Source organism: Platalea leucorodia (genome assembly GCF_965183815.1).
Source record: "Platalea leucorodia genome assembly, chromosome: 15".
NCBI lineage: Eukaryota > Metazoa > Chordata > Aves > Pelecaniformes > Threskiornithidae > Platalea > Platalea leucorodia.
In genome coordinates, this window is record NC_138837.1 from 6115325 (window position 1) to 6139153 (window position 23829).

General features: G+C 43.4%; 1 protein-coding gene across 8 annotated transcripts in view; it reads right to left on the minus strand.

The window, feature by feature from the left end:
* The window catches only part of FUBP3 (far upstream element binding protein 3), a 41139-nt gene that overhangs the window by 7730 nt on the left and 9580 nt on the right, over positions 1–23829 (minus strand). For 6 of the 8 annotated variants that reach the window (XM_082327577.1, XM_082327572.1, XM_082327575.1 and 3 more), the window contains 13 exons: positions 19819–19869; positions 19306–19339; positions 17323–17372; positions 15651–15722; positions 14840–14897; positions 12048–12210; positions 11077–11175; positions 8963–9067; positions 8467–8569; positions 7695–7795; positions 6241–6382; positions 1353–1513; positions 421–494 (listed from right to left, as the gene is read on the minus strand). In XM_082327577.1, coding sequence (XP_082183703.1) covers positions 421–494; positions 1353–1513; positions 6241–6382; positions 7695–7795; positions 8467–8569; positions 8963–9067; positions 11077–11175; positions 12048–12210; positions 14840–14897; positions 15651–15722; positions 17323–17372; positions 19306–19339; positions 19819–19869 — 1213 coding nt within the window. The remainder of the gene's footprint in view (positions 1–420; positions 495–1352; positions 1514–6240; positions 6383–7694; positions 7796–8466; positions 8570–8962; positions 9068–11076; positions 11176–12047; positions 12211–14839; positions 14898–15650; positions 15723–17322; positions 17373–19305; positions 19340–19818; positions 19870–23829) is intronic. The other 2 variants (XM_082327573.1, XM_082327571.1) reach the window with 1 other exon arrangement.

Below are 23829 nucleotides of genomic sequence, written 5' to 3' on the forward strand. Positions count from 1 at the left end.
AATTGTTACTTATGGTCAGCAACTGCTGAGCAAACAGGTGAACATGGGAACAAAAGGAAGTGCTGTGTAGGTGTGAGTGCTTGCTGTTGGTCTGGTCATGAAGCCAAGATGAAGACCCATCATACTGAACAGCACTCCTTGTGCTGTATGCAGCTCAGGCTTCTTTCCATGCTCTCACTGCACTAGAGACAGGAATTTTGGAGATACCAATACCTACCTTTTTTATAAGTTAATAGCTAAAATCCTTCCTGTAGTCAAGCTTAAAGGATTAATCTCACTTGCTTCTTGCTTCTGAATGCTCACTCTTTAAAAGGCTCCACTTATACACCACCCCTTCAGGGCCCTCCATCCTCCTCCCAATGCTTTTATAGCTCCCAGCCATTCCCCACAGCCCATCCATGATGAGATGGAGAAGCTTACTTTTGATGAGGTGTAGCGGGTGCTTGGCTGAACGGACTTTGACCAAATCCTCCAGGTCCACCCATGCTGGTACCCTGTCACAGAATCCACAAATACTTAATGCCAGCTCTAAGCACAGGGTGGAGGCAGCTAGTAGGAGCAGTAAGAAAGGGGAGAAGACAGCCTGGGACACGTTCCACTAAACCCCAGCACCTGAAAGAAGTGACTGATTCTCCAAGGATGAAGTTCTCAGGACTGTCAGCACACTCCAGGAGCCCAGCTTCAAAAACAACTCCGGCCAGCTCACAAAGGGGCTAACGGGACTACAGCACACTTGGAAGTTTTCCTTTGAATAGCTTGGATCCTGAGGTTGGTATCAAGCCATCTCCTCTCAGGCAATTCAGCATAAAGGTTGCTTTTCAGCTTTACCATGCCCCAGTTCAGTACTTTCCATACTTTCTTTTACCCAAGTCTCCCCCTTCAGTAGTACTCCAGCCCGACATTATTAAGCTTCAATACCACAGCACTGCATTAAGTGGAACATAAGTCATCCTGGATTTACTGGAGCAAGGAGTTGAGTGTTACTTTCAGGATGATGATGCCAGGATTGTGTCATTCTCACGCAGTGACACTATTGTCTTCCCTTCAAAAAGTCTCCTTTGACAGCCTTCTCATACCTTATTATTGCTGTTCTTCCCTCTCATACAGCTGCACACTACCCTTGATTATGTCAGCAAAGAGTCAGATCCTTTTGGGACCACAGCAAAAATTAGTCCAATGGATGCTGGAGGATCAAAGTTCAAGACAGCTGCTAACAGGCAAATGGTTTTGAAGCTGAATAACGTAAGCGTGTGTATTCTGTGCCATCCTGTAAGTCCAGGCCTATATGTACCTAAGAGTGAAAACACCACATCTGAAAGAGACAGACCAAGACCAACAGAGATGGAACTTACACCAACTTTCTCATCTATGAGATGTCTAGCGAGTTCGATTTGCTGGGGAACTCCTCTGATTGTGAATATTCGTACACCAGGGTCTGTGTTCGGAGGTGGGTTTCTCTGGAGCTCCACATGGGCTCCCGACTGCTGATTTATGCTCTTGATGTTCTCACCACCTGAAGAAAAGAAAACCAAGACATAAGGAGGGATATTCAGCATCCCCTTCCACAAAAGCATAAAGTCAGGTTCTGGTCATGGAATATAGTTTCAACTGCCTTCTGCGTGCCTCAAGGGAGGCGGGCTGAGGATCGCAACGGCGTAAGAAACCACAGTACCTGAGCTCATGTTGCTCCTTTAAAATGCCTCGTAAGCATGACCTGAAAGTGTGAGCTACTGCAATGGAGTTTGGGGGCATGGATGGTGCTGTTTCAAGAATACATACAGCCCCCCTTGTGTGCACACTGCTAGGCTCCCAAGAAAATGCAGCATGGCTGAAATACACTTTGACAAACTAGATGCAAAAACTGTACTGACTAAATTCTGGTGGTTCCACACAGCTGTTCACAATCCTCAAGAAAAGAAAGCAACCTGCAACTGAAACATGCTTTTTCTTTCTCCCACAAGGCTTTTTTGTCCATCACTAGACATTTCATTCCACTAAGGCAAAAAGCCACGAGCCACATACCTTGTAGCTTAAAAACAAAGCTTAAGCTTTCTCACAATCATGTGCCGTTCAATAGCTTATTCCCTTAAAGAAACCTCCGCTTACCGCGCTTCCTATTCACACTGCGGTGTACGCATCCCTCCACACAACCGCAGTAGTGCGGGATTCCAGGCTATCTTCCCCTATTTCAGAGTTAGTTGTGCATGCAGCGAACATATCTGGCTGCTCTGCCATCTGGATACGCTGGAGCTCAGGAGTGCTTGGAGCAGGATGCTGCAGGGCCAGCCAAAGTAGATCTGATTTCCTCAAGACCTGCTAGGTCCCGGTCTCTTAATGAAATTTGCTTAACAAAAGCCTCAGCCAATGTTACAATGGTTCAATTCTTCTTTTGGAAGCTCACACAACTTACAGACCAGCTCCACTCAACTGGAGAAATTAAAGGGTGTGGGGAAGGAAGGGGTTTTACAACTTTTAAATCACAAACCAAAACTCACCAGCCAAAAGGACATACAGCAAGCAGGAAAGAGAGCAAAGGCAACTAACCGGAGATTTTTGTTTGGTTTTAATTAAAGAGTCTCCAAAAATAATCTCCTCCATTTTGCTTGCATTTCCATCTCTATACATCCAGCACAACTTCAAAACAAACTGTGGATGTTGCAGACACTTGTTCATTTCATTGTAATGGACTCGTGACCTTTTTAACATTTTAAAGCCTTCTTGGGGAAGGGAGGAGGAAAAGTTGCCAAAGGGCAATTAACTCTTTCTAAATGAATTTTTGAAGATGCATTTAACAAAAGATAATCGTGTCACATCCCTGGGCAGACAACAGGGATTGTACTGTGCAGCCAAAAGGAACCCACTTATTTTCAGTCAAGCATGGGAAAGCGGTAAGATGAAGTTTCAAAACCACGAAGTTTTTTTTATGTAATGCTTTTGTCTGATGCAGACTTGTTTGAAGCTCTTTTTTTATACATATTGAGGTGAGGTCTGAATCAACAGCCATTTCATCTGCTTAATGAAAACAGAGGACCCTTTTAGCCAACACAATTTGGATCACGAAGGACCGGGAGAACTTCTTTACTGGGTGACAGAGGCATAACCATAGGTTGCTACTCGCACAGCAGACTAGGCTTCTGCTTCCAAAAGGGGATTAAAAATAGAAGCATTCTCAAACTGGAAGCAAGGGGAATACAGATTTCAAATCATTTCCCCATCTAGCATTCAGCACCAAGTTTGTAGTTGTTGGGACTGGTTTCACATCAGGTCCCTCCCAGACCATATTGCAGGATCAAGTTACCTGGGTCTCCAGGTTTGGTCAGAGGCTGCAAGCTCCCACCCCCCGTACCAGGACTTGGTGCCCTTCTCCTCCTCCTCCTCCTCACCCTCCAGTCTGGTCCCTGCCACGGTGCTCCCTCCCATCCAAGCTATCCCAATTCAGCCTCCAGAGCACGCAAATGAAGTGACGCAGTCAACATGATGATGCACAATGCCGGAAGGAGTTCATCTTCCCCCATAGCGAGGTGACCCGCTCGGCACATGGTGGCTGTCTAGAGACACATTCAGCAGCCCGCTCCATTCTTCTACCTGATGGGGGGCAGAAGTGATCCAAGAGCGGCCCCCCAGCTGGACGTGAAATCGTAAAGCAATTAATCAAACCTGCTAAAAGGCAGAGCTGACAAGAGCCAGGCCGGCCACGTTATCTGTCAATATTGCTGTATTTATCATGGAAATCCAGCGGGGGCCCAGAGAGGCTGCGGTTTGTTTCCAAGCACCACCAAACAGAGAAAGCACTTGACATGTGTATGGCGCTCGTCTCCACCCTTCCTCGAGTCTTTCAGAAAAGAAAAGCTGCACCTACCCACCCTCTAGAGGAAAAAGCTACGCACAGGATTTGCAGGGAGCCGAGCGCTTCTTATCAGCTCATAAAGGCTCCCGCTCCCAAGCTGAGGAGTGATGCCCATGAGAAAAGGGCCCTAGATCTTCTATCACATACGCTTTAGAAACTGAGCTGAGAAACTTCCTCATCTCCCTCTTTCCCCTGCGCTTCTCGAGCAGTTACCCGGCCACATCGCATACACTACACCCGGGGACCCAAGATACCCATTGCGTGGGTGCTAACCTCAGCGACCAAGCTAGGTGTGCCCAGAGGACTCAGCCAGATTTTACAGAGAAGGCTAACAGCCAAGTGCTGTATCACATAGAAAAAAAAAAATAAAAAGAAAGAAAAAAAAAAAAGCTGGGAACTGCTCAGAAACTAAAAAGGAGGGAGCAAAGGTTTTACAATTGGTCACTGTTAAAAAATCCCCACTAACATCCCCTCTCCCCTACACTGCCCCACAGGCAGGGGGAGAAGAAATAAGAAGAATCAGGTGTCTTGCATCAACATATGGAGAGCGCAGTACATCCATCCTGGTCCAGGCCCCAAAAGGCAATGCTACAGCCATCACTCACTTGACAAAAATGAAGGCTGCAATAGACTAAGAGCATAGGCACTGTAAGAACACCGATTACAAGGTGGTATTACAAAGCTACAAGCACTCAAATCACCATACAACTAGTAATTAGTCACTCCAGAAAGCTTCTGATCTGGCCGGTTAAGAATCCCCGTTTTGCTGTTGTGGAAACAAAGGTAAAAAGCTACCCTTCACCCCCACAGTGAGCCTGTGCCAGGCCTTGCACTTGAATGCTAGGACATCCAACTCCGCTACCTGCATTTACCTTTTCAGCACACAGTGCTCTCTGTAGTCACAAATGCTCCACTTCAGTGCACTGCTGAACAACAAGTGACCTTTTCTGATCCTTTATTAAGGATGACTAATGGATACAGCAATAAAGTTTCATTATAATTTGATTTTTCCATACATATAACTCTCACTTGTGGGCTTAAAATTTGCTTTGCTTGATCTTTTGCCCAACTGGACTATTCAGTGAGATCAACCACAATCACTCCACAATTTCTGCATAATGGGGAGAGCAGGTGTTTTTTCATATTGAAAAAAGTTTTCAGGTTTCTGAACAGGTTTACGGCAAAGAACAACAGCTGAAAATAACTGCAGATACACTGCTGACGTGCTCGTGTCCCTTGTCACCCAATAAGGCAGCAGTTCAGGGTGCCACAGGAGCCAGACACACGGACAGGAACAAGTGAGATGCAGCAGGCTTGTGCAGCAGGGGAAAGAGGCCACAACACGCTTCACTGCAAGCTTGCTCCTGCCCAACAAGACGGCAGGAAACTAAATGTCACTGAAACATGGCACAATGCCCTCAAGCCTCTGCCTCCTTTACCGCTGCAGCTAAGCTGTTCCTGTTCTATTCACCTCACCTCTGCTGAGGCTAAAAGCCAACTGTGATTACTTAAATACTAGTTAAGGCATATGTCATTCTTTCTGAAATAAGCAGATAGAAAAATTAAATACAACTCCTTTGATACATCAGTGTATTAACTCGGAAGCATCGCAGCAATTCAGAGTGATAGAGCTCTTCTGTTCCTGGCTCTAATCTACGTACTGCCATTACCCGATGCGTAGCTCATGCTCTATGACAAATGGAGACTGCTGCTGATGCTCCAGTTTCATAACTGTCTTGGGGTTGTACTGGTTCTTGAGAAGAAGGCCAGATGACTCCTTGTCCATCTCCTTAGCATGGAGAGATTCAACGACTAAGACAGCCAAGGTGCCTCCGTGGCAGTGAACACGTTCATCTGAGTGAGACGAGGTCCACCAGCCTGCTCTGCGACAGGCTCCGATACAGACAAACCCTGCTACTTCACTTTATTCATCAGACACTTCAGGTACGTGGCTGGAAGCAGCTACTCGTATTATCACATTCAGAGACCTTCCATTTTATCACATGGCACTCTCAGAAATCCAGCATGAAGAAATGACTGTTCTGCTTGTCCCTGATAAACTGTCCTTTAAACGAATTCTCTATAAAAAGAATCCACAAATGAACCTGCCTTTTCTCAGCCAGCTGCTTGTTATAGCAAGCTTACTTGACAGCTCTGCATGAAGAGCCTCTCTTACAGATTGTGAACAAGGGCCTGGAGAGTACAATTATGAGTGAGAGCACCACAAAGAAAACAACCACAAACGCTTATAGCTTATTCCTATGCTGCATTCACTGGCCACTAAATACCTGCAATTACAGAAAACTCCAAAGCCTCACTGTCAGGCAGCAAGAATGAGACCATCCTGAGAGAGAAAGATTGCGAGCTCTAGTATTTAGTGTCGCTGGACCCACCTTTGCCTATAACGAGACCACACTTATCGGCTGGCACTGTGTAGGTTATTTCCTGCATGCCCCCAGGTGTTCCAACGCTCCAGTCCCCACGGCCACGACCTCTTCCTCGGGCAACAGCCAAGCTTCCAAAGCCATCTCGTTCCTTGGAAGGCAAAAAATTTGTATCAGTGTTTTTTTGTTGGCCCCAATGCACATTAAAAGCAAAATAAAGCAAGGTAAGTTAAATTGCATTATAATCAATGGCACTGAATTAAGATATTCTTGGACTTCAGTTTTACATTCAAGATTTTGAAGCACTTTAAAGAAATGTCAAGTAACGTAGGTTACAGCTGCCTTCCTGACTCAGGAAGGTATTTATATTTTTTAAATGCATGCCTTTATATCTGCTGAAATAAACCTATAAACAAGCATCAACTACTAAAGGGCTTTTCGTTTGTGATGGGGGCTTTCCTTAGAGCAACGAAGAGTTCTTGGCGCTGACACACACAAGTTGCTTCCAAAGCCTTTCAAGTGCCATTCTTTAAAGAACTGCTGGAATCACTCAGCTGAAATGCACATTTTCCAAAACTTCCAAAGGAAGCTTTTAAGTTCAAAGACACTTAAAGGACATACCTATTTTGGGTAACTGCTTTCTCCAAAAGCAAAAGGTGATGGGCAGTCAGAAGCTACCATGACAGACCTCAAAATTTAAGTGGATGACTTAAAAAAAATTATGTAATCGAACATTCAAACCAGATCTCAGGGAAAGAAGAGATATCAAGACCTACCCTTGATGGAGAACTTATGCTCAAGTATCTGGTCTGGAATAGTCTAATATCTTTTCTTCTCACAATACAAAGGGAATATACAAACTCCTTCATGACTGCCCTACTACTTCACCCATCTTTGTACTTCTTGCTCTTGGGCAATGCAATACATCGGTGTCTTTCTTAGAGCACAGTGATTGCATATGTGAACGTTCCCTTGCCTTCCCCTGCCTCCCACAGCCACCAGACCAGAGGACTGGACTCTGAAGAAGAGGCATCGCTGAGCGCTCTTAACGCTCTGCTGCCCAAGTGTTACTCAGCCCTACTGAGCAGGGCCTCCAGTCACTGCCTCATGCTACTGCTGGACTCCAATCCACCAGGTCACCATTTCCAAATAACTTAAGAACAACTAAACATGTGGGGTAAAAATGAAGCTACAATGAGGCCTCATAATACTGCCTGAGAATAGGAGATCTTCCCATAGCTCACTCAGCCCATACCACATTAAAAAAAAAAAACAAAACCCAAAAAAAACCCAAACAAAACCCAAACCTAGCAGCTCTGTCCCGGGCAGCAGCATGTGTGGCCTACCAGAGGGGAAATTTAACACTGCTGTTCTTCAGATGGTGGCATCCATCCACACAGCTGCGTGCATGCAGATGACATTCCCATATAACCACTTTCCTCCCAAGAGCCTCCAGAACCCACCTGTGCTGTGAGAATGAGCTCACTGATGATGTGTGCTGCGTGTTGACACCTATCGGGAAGCCCCATGACCTGTGCGACTCTTTCAGAACTAATCCCATCATCTGTGAAGAGAAGTGGCAAAGACTAAATTAAAAAGGAGAAAACATCCATCCGCCAACAAAAGCTTCCTTCTAGCACCACCATAGCTAGCAGCATTTTCACATAACATCACTACCCCAAGAGCTACCTCTTCCCTCCACCTTCAGCCCCTCTTCCATGGACTGAAAGAAGACAAAACCCAACCCACGTTGCAGAGGGAACAACATTCAAAAGGCAACACTTTCAAATGCCAAAAAGCCATGAAAGAGACTGATATAATTTTAAGAGGACAAAGGCAGCTTTGATAGGTGATCAGACAGCCAAGGACCCAGAGAAAGTTACTTAGAATTAATCAACTCCTGATCCCCAAAGGCTTTAATGTCCTGAAGGAGCATTCTTTAACAGAAAATAAAAAGGTTTTTGTTATTATTTTGTTTATCCGTATAATTACCACTCAAGACATGACTGTTGTGACATCTAATGTTTGCAAATGAGCTGTATATAATCTTACGCTCTGAAAACCAGAAAGTGCAGGAGGAAGCAGCACATCATTTTTAAACGGGTTTCAGAAAGAGAGACAATGCACCTTTAAATTAGGAAAGCCTAGCCGCTGTAACCTCAGATCAGATCCACTTTAGCAAACCCAAACTGGAACACTGGTCAGAAAGTAACAGCTCTCCATCCTCACACAAACCTGGTTTAAACTGAATCCTAACTCCAGCATCATTCTGAATCTTTTTGATCATTTCTCCATTTCTTCCTATCACAATTCCAACAGCAAACCTGGGCACAGAGACCTGATGGGAAAGGCAAAGCAGTATGAAAGCTCAGAGAACTAGACTGAATTACTCTGATTTTACAAGGAGATGCTCTTAACTACGAGGACAGGCCACGTTAGGCAGCTCCAGGCTACAGAACCATATTGCTTAAGAAAAACAAACATGTGGCCACAAATTCCTTCCCCGCTAAAGGAACTCTGCACTACAAGAATGCAGCTTAAAAAGACAATTAGAAAAGTGCCATCTGGGAGTCCACGAGAACTCCTCCTCTTTGCAGCCAGACTCACTCTTCTGGCAACAGAACACAATGCATTTAAAAATAAGCTTACAGGTTACATGTGCAATTTGATGACTTCCACCCACTACCCAGCCCACAGGGAGGTTAGCAGAGTACTCGTGAAGAAAACATACCTCTATGCTGCCTCCTCCCATTCTAGAACTGAAATCATTGCGTACGCCTCGGAAGTCTGCCTGATCTTTCTCTCGGATGATCTCCAGTACCATTTCCCTCGCTTGCTACATGGGGAAAGAAGTTACAGTTAGCTTAAAATTATTCTGCTTGCCATCTTGGTGTTAGGGCCTCAACAGTGGCTAACGGTCAGGCTTCGGGCAAAGCGATCTCCATCTGCTTAACAGAAACAGCATTCTGATTTAGAATTTCTTTTACCACAGTCAATGGAGATCTGTTCTCGATGGCATCTTCCATGGCTGACAAAACCTGCCAAGTGTGCAAGGTGGCAGTTTCTTGTGTGCAATTGCTTCCTTCAGTCTTTCAAAAAGGCCCTTTAGCTTTTAAAATAGCTTTGATTTTTTTTTGGTTTTGTTTTGTTTTTAAATTAAAGGAAGGGAAGGCCCTTTGCTACTGGCTAGAACTGAAACCAATATAATAAGGTAGAAGCTGTGGTAGCATAGCAGAGAGCATGCCCACTAAGAGCTAGAGAGCACGTACCAAGGAGGCAGGTGGGCAGCAGTGAGCTTATTGACACTCGGAAAAGTTAAGCCCAAGTCTGCAGCAATCCAGCAAGACATTTTCTGAGACAAACGAATATTCTTCCTACCTACTTGAAGCCCTCAAGCCCATTCACAAGCTTGCATGTAGCTCAGCTAGTAAAAGTGTACCTTGGAAATAAGCCAACAGTAGCCACCATTAAAAAAAAAGCCTACATGTCAAAACCAAAGCCTTTGTTTCTATATATTACCAGTCAAGCTTTTGACATTATGGTTCTATTTCCAAGTTTGAGGGACACTGGTAAATCTGACTCCTTTCACATTTTTACATATATTACATTCCCCCGTGGTATTTTTTTACAGAAGGAGACAACTCAAGACATTTCAGAGATGCCCAGACAGAAATAAGGGCAATGGAGAGATCTCATAGGGATTTGAGAGAGTTAAACACTGTTGCAGCATCCAGAGAATCCCACCAAACCCAAGGATTCATCAAACTTCTTAAGTGCTTTCTAAGTGTGCTCAACTTTTCTAAGCGCCTCAGAGATCTTCCAGCCTATGCAGTCTCCGTGATTGCTTGGCACGATTTATGGCACGGAAGATGTGACAACAGCAAATCTTGCACGGCAGCAGAAACCACCTGGGAAGTAGCAGCACTTAAAGTACGATTTGGTTAAAAGTAGCAAGACTGCCATTAAACTCCTTTTTGCATATCTATACCTCAACAATAAGTGTAAGAATTTTGAAAAATAACCACATTCAAATCTAAAAGCCCACCTGCAATAAGAGGTTTGAAAAATACAACCCAAACGTACTATCCCCGAGCAACATCAACTGTTGCAGCAATTTATGATTAGGGAGATCCTATGAAACAGAACTATTTTTGTTAGAGCCAGGAATGCTAAGCTAGATTTAAATACTTAGCAAGGTATGAAAAGCACTTGCTGAGAAGCGGAACATGCCACAGCTAAACTTTAGTTCTTTAATTAAGGCATTCCCATCACGCTGCAGTCTTCCAGTCTCCGGCTGATCATGTGTTTTTGCTCTAAACCGCAGGTATGAACACATCTGTAGAACCCTGACACAAGGAGACGGAGGTACCAATATTAAGCAAACCCCTTGGTTTCAGGAGTTGTCATGGTTTTGTTTGTTTTAATTACCTGCGTCAATTGGCTGTCTGAGATAATGAACCTTCCACAAAACTTTCTCAAATGTGTGGTTAAGTTAGTCACTAAGAACCCATTTGCTCAAGTAACATATAGCTATGATTTTTGCTTCATGGACTGGAAAGCATTTCAAAGCTACTTTCTCCAAACCCTCCTCCTGAGCTCTTCTCCTACCCGTGTCTCATATCTACGTGGAGTAAGCTCTCCTAGGTTATGCTGTAAACAAGCCAACACTTGCTAGTCTGGTGTTTTAAACTTGCTCTACTCAAACTTCAGCCTTACAGAACAAAGAAAACTAGCAAGGATCATTACATTTACAGTTGGATTCGACTCCATTAGATGCTCACAAATACGCTAAAGTTGAAATTTCTCCTCAGTTCTCTGGGGCAACTGCTTACTTTTATTACATACCTGTACTTTAAATGCATCTCCAGTAATACGGAGAGGTTTATCTGCTCCAGTAGGCAACGGACCGTCTTGGATCATGATCATTTTCACACCTGTCCGCTCCTGAAGAAAAAGCACAGAGCACTTTGCTAAGCAGAGTCCCTAAAACAAGGGACCATATTTTGGTTACTAAACATTAGGTAGGTCAAATCAGCAGCTTTACAGAACGCTACTTTAGCTCTTCACGGTAATAGTCCTAGAGTGTAAAGGACTGCCAGAAAGTGTGCTACTCCTGAAGTTCTCAAATAGCTGAATCCCTTGCAAAGAGAACCCCTCCACCTCAACAACTGATTTTTCAGCCCTTTCCAAAATCTGTAGCTGTCTGCATATAATAGTTATTGACCAGCCTTAATACTATTAGATGACAGAGGCCTAAACAGGGCACTCAAAAAACCTACATTTTTGACCTAGGTGCTTTCCTGAAACCCTCTATTCTTTAAAAAACTTGCACCAGATGGAGGAATAAAGAATGTCTAGGAACACAGATTTATACATAACACAACACTTTTAATTAGAAAGGGGTGGGATGAGAAAAAAAAGGAAGACACGCCAGCATTATCACAGATCAGCAACAAAAGAGAAGCACAGCACTCTACAACAGCATGGCTGGCATTAAAAACTATTGCAGCAGCAGACTAGAGATAGCCTTTTCTTGGCTACAAGGATCCCCTCCTAAACAGCACGCACCAAATGTTATCTAAAGCACATGAGTTTCTTTCACAGTTCTGGCAAAACTCCACTACATGCGTAGCTGGGGCCAAACCGATTTCTTTTTTAACACAAGATTGGATTTGAGTCCAGCTCTCCGAAGGCAGAAGAGTAGTCCCTGCTGTAGAAGGTTAGAGCATTTAAGGCTCTCCATTTCAGCACGCTCTTGTTGATCTAGAGAAGCTGCAGTAGGGAAGAGAGCCCTAAAGTAAATGCATCTTGCGCACCTGCAACTGTTTTATTGTTTCACCTCCTTTGCCGATGACTAGACCCACTTTGGATGCCGGGATCAAAATCTCCTGAATCGTACTGTTGCCATCAACATCGTTGTGAAAACCAGGTCCGTTCCGACAGCGATCTACAATCTGCCCCAGTAGCCGTTTTGCTTGTCTTTGGAAAAGAATCGAGGGAAACAACCATTAGACAACATTGTTCCACGTGACCAAGAGACCAGGAACCATCGGAATGGGAAGCGATCGGGGAGAGGAGAAGAAGTGAAAAGATGAAGGAAATCATAGTTAGCACAATGTTTGCTTTTTTTTTTTTTAAATTCTTTGATGTATATTTTCCCCTATCATATTACTTATAAGCAGTTTGATTTTTGAGAGGGGAAGAGAGAAGGAAGAGCAGCAGCATGCTCTGACCTCTTTGGAAGTTAAGGATAATAGTTGAGCTATAGCATTTGGGGTGCTTATTTTGAATGAAGATGCTCTAGGTTCTAAACTTTTTTTAACATATATACAATATTCGGTAAAACTCAAGCTCTGTTCTCCTTCTTGGTCAAGACAAAAAAAAAACACACACTGCTCTGATACTAACACAGCACATTGGTTAACCACTCTCCGATCAGTCACAGGCAACTGCCTTGCTCTTCTCTGCTTGCTCTTACCAGCAGCACCAGAACACTGTTCTAACACAGCCTCTGCCCCAAGCAGTAGGTGCTGAAGCTACACCGCGAAGCAAGGCAAGGATACTGCAGCAGCAACCAGTGAAAGACTGGGTTCTTCTACTCCTGGTGAGAAGAGACACACAAAGAAGCATTTGGGACATTAAAGATCCCTTCTCTAAAATCTTTAGCACGTCAGAGGTAACTGACAGGGTTCCCCTTCATCTTGAAGACTCCTAGTACCAACACATCACTTGCCTGCCCTTGTCCCGCAGCCCTTCTCCCACAACCCTTCTCAAAGCAGGTAGAAGAAAGTCACCGGTTCCCTATTCAGTCTAAAGCAGCGTCTTCCCCTCTCTCCACTTCACACCAAGCCATATCAGGCACCCTAGGAGGACTGTCTTCCCTCTGTCGATCTGAAGGAACAGTACAAAGTCATCCCTCGCAAGCAGACAGCCACCCCGGACGGCTCCGGGGGCGGTGACCTGAGGCTGCACACAGATCAGAGCACCGCTTTCTCTTGACTTTCACACAAAACAAGGCAGAAGGTGGAATTTCTGGAAGCCCGCTTCCAATATTCTGGAAGAGTCTTAAGAGGTTTTATCCATCTACCTTCATATTTTGCATAAAGTTCTTTTAGTGACAATACAGAGACTACAACAGTTAATACACAACGTATTTCAGATGAGAAGGGGTCGTTTGGAAATTAACCCTATTAGTTTGCCACTGGATATAACTAACGGAAATGCTCCTCACAAAACCCTTCACAAAGAAGTCTGACATATGGATTGGTCTCCTTACTTCATTTTCTTTTTCTACAAGTAGCCTGAAAAAAATAGTTCAAACAACCAACTCGACGAGAATTTTAACACAGAAGTAAATTAAATGTCGCCTAATTCCATGTCCTCAACACCTTGTTCTGCTTCACAAATTGAGTATTCTCACCTTTCTTTTATTTATTTATTTATATTTTCTTTAAAGACAGCCTTGGACACGACTACTTTTAACTGCTTATTTCAGAACCATGAAGTCTTAACTATACCTCTCCCCCATTTTCCCCCAACTGCATCTCATCAGGCATCCCAGCTTTTTAATATTTCGCTCTTGTTCTGAAATATCCTTTGCTAAAGGGGGAAAAGCACTTCAATATCAGCAGGAATACATTGCCGGCCCTATAATGTGAGCTTGCCAATTACATTTATTCTGGCTCACTGCTTGCAGTATTATGGTAGAATAAGGAGATTTAAGTACCCTTAGATCTCTTAGGAATGGAAGAATGATGAGTGTCTTCTCTTTAGAGAGACAGTCTTTGCGCCCATGTATTTTCACTATCAAATGCAACTCAAAAGATTTCCAGATGGATTTTAAAAAACCCACCTACCCAAAGGCTGGGGAGAGAAAGAGCAGCTCCATATGTTAAGTGTGTTCCTGTAAGCCTGAGGATCCTGGATCCAGTTCCAGCAGGAGGTCCTCAACTGGTTTGTGAGAGTCTCAAACTCAGCTCCTGGGAAGGGGGAGGGAGGAAACACTGTCCCTAAAGTTTCTATAGGTCTAAAGAGTAGAAACCCCTGCTGGCTGGCCACGTGTCTCTACCATGCAGGGATCAGAATTCAAGACTTTGGTTCGGTCCTTTGCTTCTTGTTGGCAGCGATGCAGAGGCAAGCACACCCATGGGCCTCATGCTGCTCTGCCACACCAACACCTCCAGATTATTCTGGAGTGGCACCAACAGGCTTTGGAGGCCTCATGCAGTCCTTCTTCAGCTGGAAGGATGGTCATCTCAATAGGAGTAGGGAAGCGGAGGGGAGAAGAGAAGTGCCCTTCAACAGCTTAGCTCAGTATCCTGGAAAGCTGCAGTTAGAAAACTGCATCCTAGGTGCCCTAAGAGCGACCTTGCCCTGCGGAGGGGAATTCCACGGAAATTTCTGCAGAGGGTTCAAACTGCAACTGGAAAAAAGCCTTTGAGGTGCACAGTTTAAAGCATCAGACCAAGAGGTTCTATGCTCCAGAGACCCTCAAGTTTCTCTAGGCCAACATTTGCTGGTGTGGCTAACCAAATAGCACCACTGACAGAGCACAGCATTAGGGAGAAGAGAGAGAAGGAGAAAGGAGAAAAATGAAATCATAACTCACTCAATGCTCTCTGGCGTCCCGGTGAGTACACAGGGCCTCTCGGGCATCCCACCACTGTCTACAAAGGAAACAAGAAGGAAACCTTTAATATATAGAATTAAAAAAAATGGCAGCTGTTTCAGTAACTACCAAACACTAGCGGAAGCACTGTCCCCCCTGCACACAGAGCATGTTCATGAATTCAAAGACATCCAGGGTTAACATATTTTAAATTATTTGCTGGATGTCTGCATTCGTTTAAAGCCTTCTCTGCCAGTTAAAGGGAGGGGTAAGAACTTGATTAGAGTTTGTTGATTACACTCATCAAGAGTTTCCTGTACAACACTGTAGTACAGTATTCCGCAAAGCAAACAGGCACTAGCACAGAACAAACGGATGGTCTCATTTTTTCCATGCCAGGCGATTTGTACGAAGAGCTGCTGCCACCCTCCTGAAACGTCTTCTGCCAGGAGCTGACCAGACTAATCAGAGACAAACCACAGAGCCGAGCAAAGTGGTACCACCAGGAGAAAACTCAACAGCTGCAATTTCAGGTCTAAGTACAACATGGATTGTCCATTTGCACTGTACCCATCTGTTGGTTAAAGACAGTTCCTTACTTGTTTCATTCCCCAAACCACCTGACAAACTTGTTTTCTAGGCTAGTTGGGAGGTCAGTCCTACAACAGCTCTCCCATGCACGTTAGCCTAGCATATATATCAGTTGTTAACGGTGGTAATGCACCATGAGCATGGCAAGGTGCCTGATCTAATGGACACAACATCCTTCAACATTAAAAGCTGTTCACCCGCCATACAAAGAGGCGCTTACCTGGAGCAATTTGAATTTTGCAGCCAGACTCTGCCTGAATCCGTGAGATCTGTTCACCTCCCCTGCCGATTACTGAAATGAGTTCAAAAAGCATCAGAACATACCATTCTTCTGAGTAACTGCAGAGCACCTTCCCCCTTTTACTCCGCTGTAGCTATCTATAAAGGAACAGTTTGACTCCAGGATTGCAGAAGAGGCATCCACAGCATGACCAAATTTAGCACAGTAGAAAAACATTAAGATACGCCTGAAAGTTATTCTATTTGCTTGGAAAAGCAAAACAAAAAAGCTTGTCTTGCACTGAAATGGAAATACATGCTATGCAAGAAATAAGGCACTAGCTTGAGCGCTGCTAGAAGAGTATATCTTGTTCAGCCTGAACCAACAAACCAGTTATTTGGGGTACTAAAAAAAGGCAAAGACTTTTCTTCTTTAAAATTCATATTTTACTGTCTCTTTTCAAAGGACATGCTATTTGGCTGGTCTGCACTCAGACAAAACTGCTACGTACTGAAATGCTCTATCAAACCTTAAGTGAAAACAAATACCCATCTCCCTAAACTCTTGGAGTCAGCACATCGTTGTTTCACAACGAGATATACTGGGGAGAGACTATATGCCAATCACCATTCCTGTCCTTCCCAGACTGCAAAAAAAGAGCAAAATCATCAAGTCAAACAGGTATGCCTGGCTCAAGATGCTCCCACAGAAGCATCTCTCAGCTGTGGGCTTGCCACCTTCCTGCCTCTGTCTGCCCCTGGACCAGGATTACATTTAACACACAGATGACGCACCAACAGAGCATGCAGGTTCCCCTCTCACAGAGCTACGGCATCCCTCCGATGTTCCCCGACACGCGTGGTACCAGGGCCGGTAAATGAAGGGGTCTGGCAGGAGGACAGCGAGCGTTTCCTTTGCAGGAATTTGAGTTACAGTTTTATAGTGTCTTTCGTTTCGGAACAAAACTTCACGCACTAAGGGGTAATTATCATGGCCTGTTATTTTCCTTTTTACTCTTCATATATCAAATTGGAAAAGCTACACAGAGATCTAGCCGTGGAAGAGTCAATGCAATCACTGTAGTAACACAACAGCAGGAGGTGCCATTGAAGGGAAGAGTAATGATCATCAAGAGGAAGAGAGGAATTAGGATCAAGCTTGAAAGAGAACACTATCAGGAATGCAAATCTAGGAAAAATTCTCATCTGAGCAATGCATGGTAGTTGTGTTTCCCTGCAGAAAAATGTATGAGAGATTTAAAATTCTGTTTAACTTGCCTTAAGTCAACTCTTATTTTAACATTTAAATGTTGTTTTCCTCCCTCAACTCTCACAGTTTTGCATGCTCAAAGGAAGTAAAATGTTTCAGTGAGGGGAAATAAATTCACTTTTGACTTGTTTATGTACTGTGCTAGTGGGAATTTAAAGGAGAGAATCACTAAAACTCTCAGTAACCTGTACCACACAGTCGTGTTCTTATTACTGGGACACGAAGCTTTTCCGTGCAGTTTGCACCCAGATTTTAAACACAGTTCATCTGGTTCCCATGAAGACAGCATTAGACGGCTTATCAAGGCTAGCAAGCACAAAAACTTGTGAGCATGTCAGAATAAACTGCATTCCTGCACAGAAGACACATCAAGAAATACATCAAAAGCATCCAAGGTACTTACTAAATCCAACCATTTTATCAGGCACTTTGAACTCTTCTGTTATTACAGCCCTAAAAAAAGAAAAAAAAAGGAAGATAAAAAAATCAAATACTTATTACAAGGAACAATTTGGAAGACAACTATGTCCATGCCACGGAAACCAGGCACAGCGTAACGCTTTTGCACACACAAGTAAACACTACATCGCAAAATCATTTGTTTTGGAATAGACCTCTCGTGATCACCTAATTTCTTCTATGCTGGATACTTTTCCAGTCTACTCTCCATTATCTTGAACGGAACTGACAGAAAAACCTCTTTTTGTCATTCTTGCTCCAGACAGATTTAACGGAATAATGACAAAGTTTCTTTAATATTTAGCTTAGACCTTAGAAGCCACAGTCTTTGCTTACTACTTTTGGATATGCTCATGCCAAGAGACACTAACCAAAGCCAATCCTGATATGAATGTCCCCTCCGATATTCACAGATCTTTTTCTTTTGCCTGCTTGTCCTTATCATTCTTTTCCTTGGAATTTATAAAAGCTGTCTTCAATTATCCTTTGAAGACTTATTACCTCAAGACTTCCCTATCTATTGCTCTTTGGACTTTTTCAATGTGTCTCTGCCTCAAAACATAACACCCAAAGCAATTTCCTAAGACCTGACCGTAGTCAAGTAGAAAGGAATTACCTTGGATGGTTTTTTGCTTTGCCATTTCTCTCTCGTAGAAAATACAACACAATGAATATGGAATTTGCAAACTCCGTATATTCAGATAGGCATTATATACAATTTGTTCAGCAATCTCAAAAGCAATGAAACACCTGCATAATAAGTTCAATGCAGGTTTTGTGGTGAGGTATATTAAAATCTTCCTGTTTTTTGGCTTTAGATCAGCTAGGGAAGGTATGAAATACACATTAGACTTCTCCAGCTAACCTGCAGATAAAGTACTCCCCACTGTCCTGAGGCTCACCAGCAGAGATGCAAAACCAAACGGTGCCATCCATACCCACAACAGAGAGGTTCAGAATTACCGTCTTTTTAACCTGGAATAAACCCAGTCTGTTGCCAAAACGTCCTATCCTGCATCATTTGTTAACCACCCTGTGTTGGAGGAACAGTTGCAGCTGGACAAAGAAGCTAACCCAGCAGAAAACCAACCACCAAACCCAGAGAGAAACCATTTCAGGCTTTTCAGCCTCTTCAATTCCCTGCACGAACATCACTCCTGCAGAAGAGGGGTGGCAGGTAGCAGCAGAGCAGAAAACGCTGCCCACCCTTCTCTCTGCTGCCCTAGCTGGACGTTAGCTTTAACCTAACCATTAAAAATTGAAGGTTTTTACGTATATTGCTTATCCTTTCTGCTGAGGCCCTTAACAAATAGCTGGTTAAGAGGGAAATGCACTACTATTAGCTCGAAGGCGAATCCAGCTTTAGAAATGCTCTCCCCTTCCTACTCAAAACAAGACAGTCAATTCCTTAAGAGCAGGATTTGAGGAAAACTGAGAATTTTACTTTTGTTTTAGATGCTAAGGCATGCTGCACAACAACTCATACTTGCTTCAGTCTCCCAAAACCATCTTTGACAAAGGAGTCATCCCAGGTCATACTACACCAACAAAACTAAAATAAAAACTAATAAAAAAAAAAAAAAATCTACCTGCCCATTTTATACTTCCAACTCCTGCCAAAATGCCGGAGCTTTTTTTACCTTTTCTTTCTCCCTCCCGCCCAGGGCAGGGGAAGGGAGAGGAGGGAGAATTTGTTCTGCTCGGTCCTGCAGATTTTCAGGAACCAAATCCAAGTTGCACATCAACTCTTCTTTCTTCATCACAACAAACAGCCTTAAAGGGTTAGCAGAAACCCCAGCCTAGAGAAAACCTAAGCTGACAGTTTCTCCACATTCTCAACCTCTGACTTCCTAACACTACTACAGATGGTGGATCAATAAACAATTAGAATTGATCAATAAATAATAAAACATAACCCACTGCTTACCTTTGATGTACCAGGGCCCCTAACTGGTTACCTACTGTGGCAGAGAGAGAAAAAAGGAAAAAAAATCAAAGCATTAGCACGGATAAACTAACTTCATCCCTATAGAAAAAGAGTTCTTACCATTTCATCAAAAAAGAAAGAAAAGCAAAACAGTAATTTAGGTTCAGTGGCTGAAATGAATGTGTTATGTGGTACAAAACAGGAGGGGATTTCTTGATCAACACACACCATAACCCAGTGTCCAGCTGAACACAGGATAGGGAATTGATCTGCGTCTCCCCATGCTGAGAGTCATGGGAGAAAATCCTGCCTGCCCAAATCCAAATCCCTGCAACTAACCTCCCCCCTTCCCAAATTAAGCCCAAAGTAGTAAAAAAAGGAAAAAGGGGGGGAAGAGGGTGGGGAGAAGAGAAATTTCAAGCAGACTGGTATGCACTAAAAAACAAAAATAAAAGCTGAGCAGACTCAGAGATTTAGTCTAGGCAAAAAGCATTAAAGACCGCTTGTACATACTTCTCTCTGTGTCTCTTATCTGTGCTCCATGGAGCCCACTTACACGGAGACCTGTTAAAGGAATAGGTCTGTTAAGTAACCTTGTGGCACCCAAACAGCATTTTTTTATTTTTTTATTTTTTTTAAAATAAACCACCACATTTTACTGAATACACACATTCCAGGCATATCTGCGATGTTAGCTGGTGGTCCATTTATGATTAGCAGTTATCTCCCCAGCTGACAACCCCCAAACAGATTTCTCCCCCCACAGATTAGATCCTTCTTCCAAATGTTAATGGGGAAAATATCATTAGACCAACTCATGCAAAGTGGGAACACATGCCCTGCTGGGCTTCCTACTGGACTTTGCCTGCAGCAAACCAGCTAAAAACCAGACCATTTGGTCCTAACAACCAGTTGAAAGATTATATTGCATGCCTGGAGGGCACAAGTAGCGAAACAAATGAAACCGGTCAACATGTGAGCTGTGATAATAAAGATGCTGTTTCAAACTACCTTGCAGCAACCTGCACATTCTTTGACCTGAAATAAATTGGCAATCAGCTGGCAGGGTGAGAAAGCGGATGCATCCCACACTCTCTAAATCCGGCAGAAAAATGCATAAAGTTTGCAGCCAAACATTTTACTCAAATAAAATAGACAAAGAGAGTCAATACTGTATTTCTGCTGTGTGTCAATACCTTCATAATAGTTCAGGACCAGAATATTGACAGCATATATATTCTATTACTCTCCCCACGCTCAGTGATAAGACAACTGCTGCGTTATTGACTCCGTTAGATTTGTCTTTGCATATTCTCACCCTGAATATAAAAAGTTCTAATTTGATAACTATCAATACCACAGCTGAAAAAGGCGGGTGATGTAATGGGGAATATTTGCTCTAGCTGATAAGCTACTACCGCAGAGCTGAGCAAATACGACCAAATTCAGAATCTCGCCATCTTGCCCCAAACTGCGCTCCGAGTATTTTTACTACACGCGATAGGTCTGGTGGCTATTGCTGTAGTACGGGAGAATCACCCTTGCCAAGGACCAGGCCACTCATTATCCCAAGATGCCAGAAAGAGTGCTCTTAACACTCCACGGCTGTATTTAAATATCCGCTTCGCATTTCAATTCACCGTAACAGCTCTCTTAGCAGTCTGTACCACTGCAGCCGCTGCCCACAAATTATGAGACAGATACACATCCTATAATCAACTCCTGAAGTTCACGCAAGGAACAGAAGAGCCTTCATTTTGTAACACAATCCTACACTTGAAAAAGACAACTTCTTAGGGGAAAACTGTACCAGCGCAAGTTAAATCAGTCAGGGAAATAAAGCTTTAGATATACATAACAATGTCTCCAACCCATTCCAAGTACTATATAAACATAGTAAGCCATTCACCACCCCAGACCGGTATCAGCTTTACTGTATATTTATTGTATAAATTGGTTAAAAAAAATTAAGCCGTAATAACTTATGTGTGAGATCATTCCTTCCACATTTCACAAATAACCTCTCCATGAGCTGAGAGAGAAGGCAGATGGGGAGAACTGGGAGTGATTTCCTTGAAGTCAGTTATGATTTCTCTCCGTTTTGGGGGAAAAAAAGAAACGGCATGGCTCCCGGTTCCAACAACCTAAAGGTCCATTCCTTCTCCAACACGCCCATTTTGCTCTGAAAGACAGGGACTAATAGAGAGGCAGGGCTGGGGCAGACCGTGCTCGCTGCAGGACTGAAAGCTGATGTTCTGTTCCACCATCTCCCTCTTCACGCCAGGGAGGGGGCTGAACTCTTGACAAGCCACGTACATATTTCCCCCTTTTACATCTATTGAGTACAATTTAACTGTAACTGCAGTCATTTTACTGCAAATAAGGAAAAATACTGAATAAAATCAGCACAATTTCCTATTAATGGCACCTGCTGGTTGATAACTCTTCACTCTGCTTTAGGCTTCACCTTAAGTGAATTCTACCTAACAGACACTCAAAACAAATGTGAATTTTTTTTCCACCCCATAAAACAGAGCAGTGCCTCCCACTAAATTAATGTGCATGATGGGAATATACAATCTCGTCACGAATATCTTCATGGCTAGAATAAAATCAGAGCGACGCATCTCCTGGAGAGCAGCGGAACAGGGTTGCATTTCATACTTTTGAACCAAAATGGGACCATCATAAATCTTAGAAAGCTACGAGGAAGACATTAGTTACCCTAATTCTTCATCATTAAATATCGCTAAGTTTTTCTTTAATTAAATGGTCAAAACCTAATAATTTTCATGTCTGCCTTCACTGCAAATCTTTATAGGCTTTTTTCCCCTTCCTTAAACTGCCTTATTTAAAAAAATGGTGATCTGTAAAGTTGAAGTTTGAAGAACATTGGGATTTTGTGTATTACACTAAAATACACAAATTATTACACTAAATTGCACTTTTTGCCGAGAGATTGGGACTTTTGCCCTGGTCCTCCTGCTGCTACAGATGTGTCAAGGAACATCACTACTAACTTTCATCATCAGTAAGACAGGGATAAGATTTCCTTCTGCCTATTGCTATTTTCATTGAAAACATGTTGGAGCAAAAGAATAAAGTATTCTGTACAACAGGGTCATGCTGTGTTTCAGCCCCTTGGCTCTACTACAATCAAGTTTTATTACACCAAAACAGGCTGTCTTCGTATTTGGATGCACCACAGAAGCTCAGGGAAGGCAGGGGATGGAGAGAGGGGGGTGTGAGGCTTCTCCAAGGTCTCCCGTCTTTCTTTCCACAGACTCAAAGGATGCCCCAGCCTTCAGCTGCAACACTGCTACTTAACCCTACGTATATCACTGGAAACTTCTTCAAAGCGGTCCAAAACAGGGCAAATGAAGGCTAATGTTTTGGTGATTGGTCTCTTTCCGGCAGACTAAATCCCTGCTTCCTTTGAATAAGGAGGCTGTTTCTTTAAGGATTATTTAGCATTAAATAAACTTATTAAATTGTGCTGGTAATTAGAGGGACCCATTAATTACAAGGGAGGCCAGGAGCGCCCGTTAGCTGTTAGCAGGAGGGCTGGGATCTATCCTCAGCAGTGAGCCATAAGCAAGATGCCACCAGGTCTCTGCGGCTCAGAGGTAACCTTATCTCCAGCGCTCACCTTCGCTGAGGAACATTAACTGCTGCAAGTGGCCACATAATGCCAACTATGCCTTACTGTGAGCAGTACAAATAAACCTGATCTCCTCTCTGCACTATAACTATTTGTAGGATTACTTTAAAGTTGTTTCCAGAAAGGGGAAATAAAGAAGCCAGGGAAAAGAGAAATAATCAGTCTCAAGCTCCATCGAATACCAATAGGCCAGGTCACCAGGGCCAATCCTAGCAGCTCCTCGTTTCAGATGAAGGTTATGTTAAGGGAAGTGCAAAAGCCACTCACACATTCTGGTTTCCAATAGTATGACAAATCTATTTTTCCTGGAAATGCTCTAAAAGCAGCTGAATTTGTTTTGACCAGCACGCTGTCACCCTGTCTTAAGAGCACTTCCTAAGCTGACATCAATCAGCCACGCCAGCATCTGTTTACAGAAATGGACAGGCAGAATTAGATTTTCCTGAAAGACAGACAGTTTTCTTGTCACCTTAAATACTTCCCCTGAACCCAATTTTTTCAGGAGTATTAGGGACAGAAGTAATTTTCTAACAGCCACATGGGGATATGGAAGCAGCGAGAACTGCACCCAGCCGTGAACACGCAGTATACAGAAGTAAACAATCAAAAGATTTACCACCAGATTTGTTTCCAAGCTATCCAGAGCAGCAGAATGCATCCAAACCCCCGCACTATAAAGTTTCTAGAGCATGCGGAACAATATAAATAATCGCTTCTTGACAACAATGTCTCCAAACTGTTGTCTACAGACAAGCAGAAAATGGAGAAAAGTGTGGGCACGCAATCCCGACATCCCGGGTTCGCAGCTAACAGAGGACTAAAAGATCATCCAAATGGGAAGTGCTTTCCTAATTTAAGTGTCC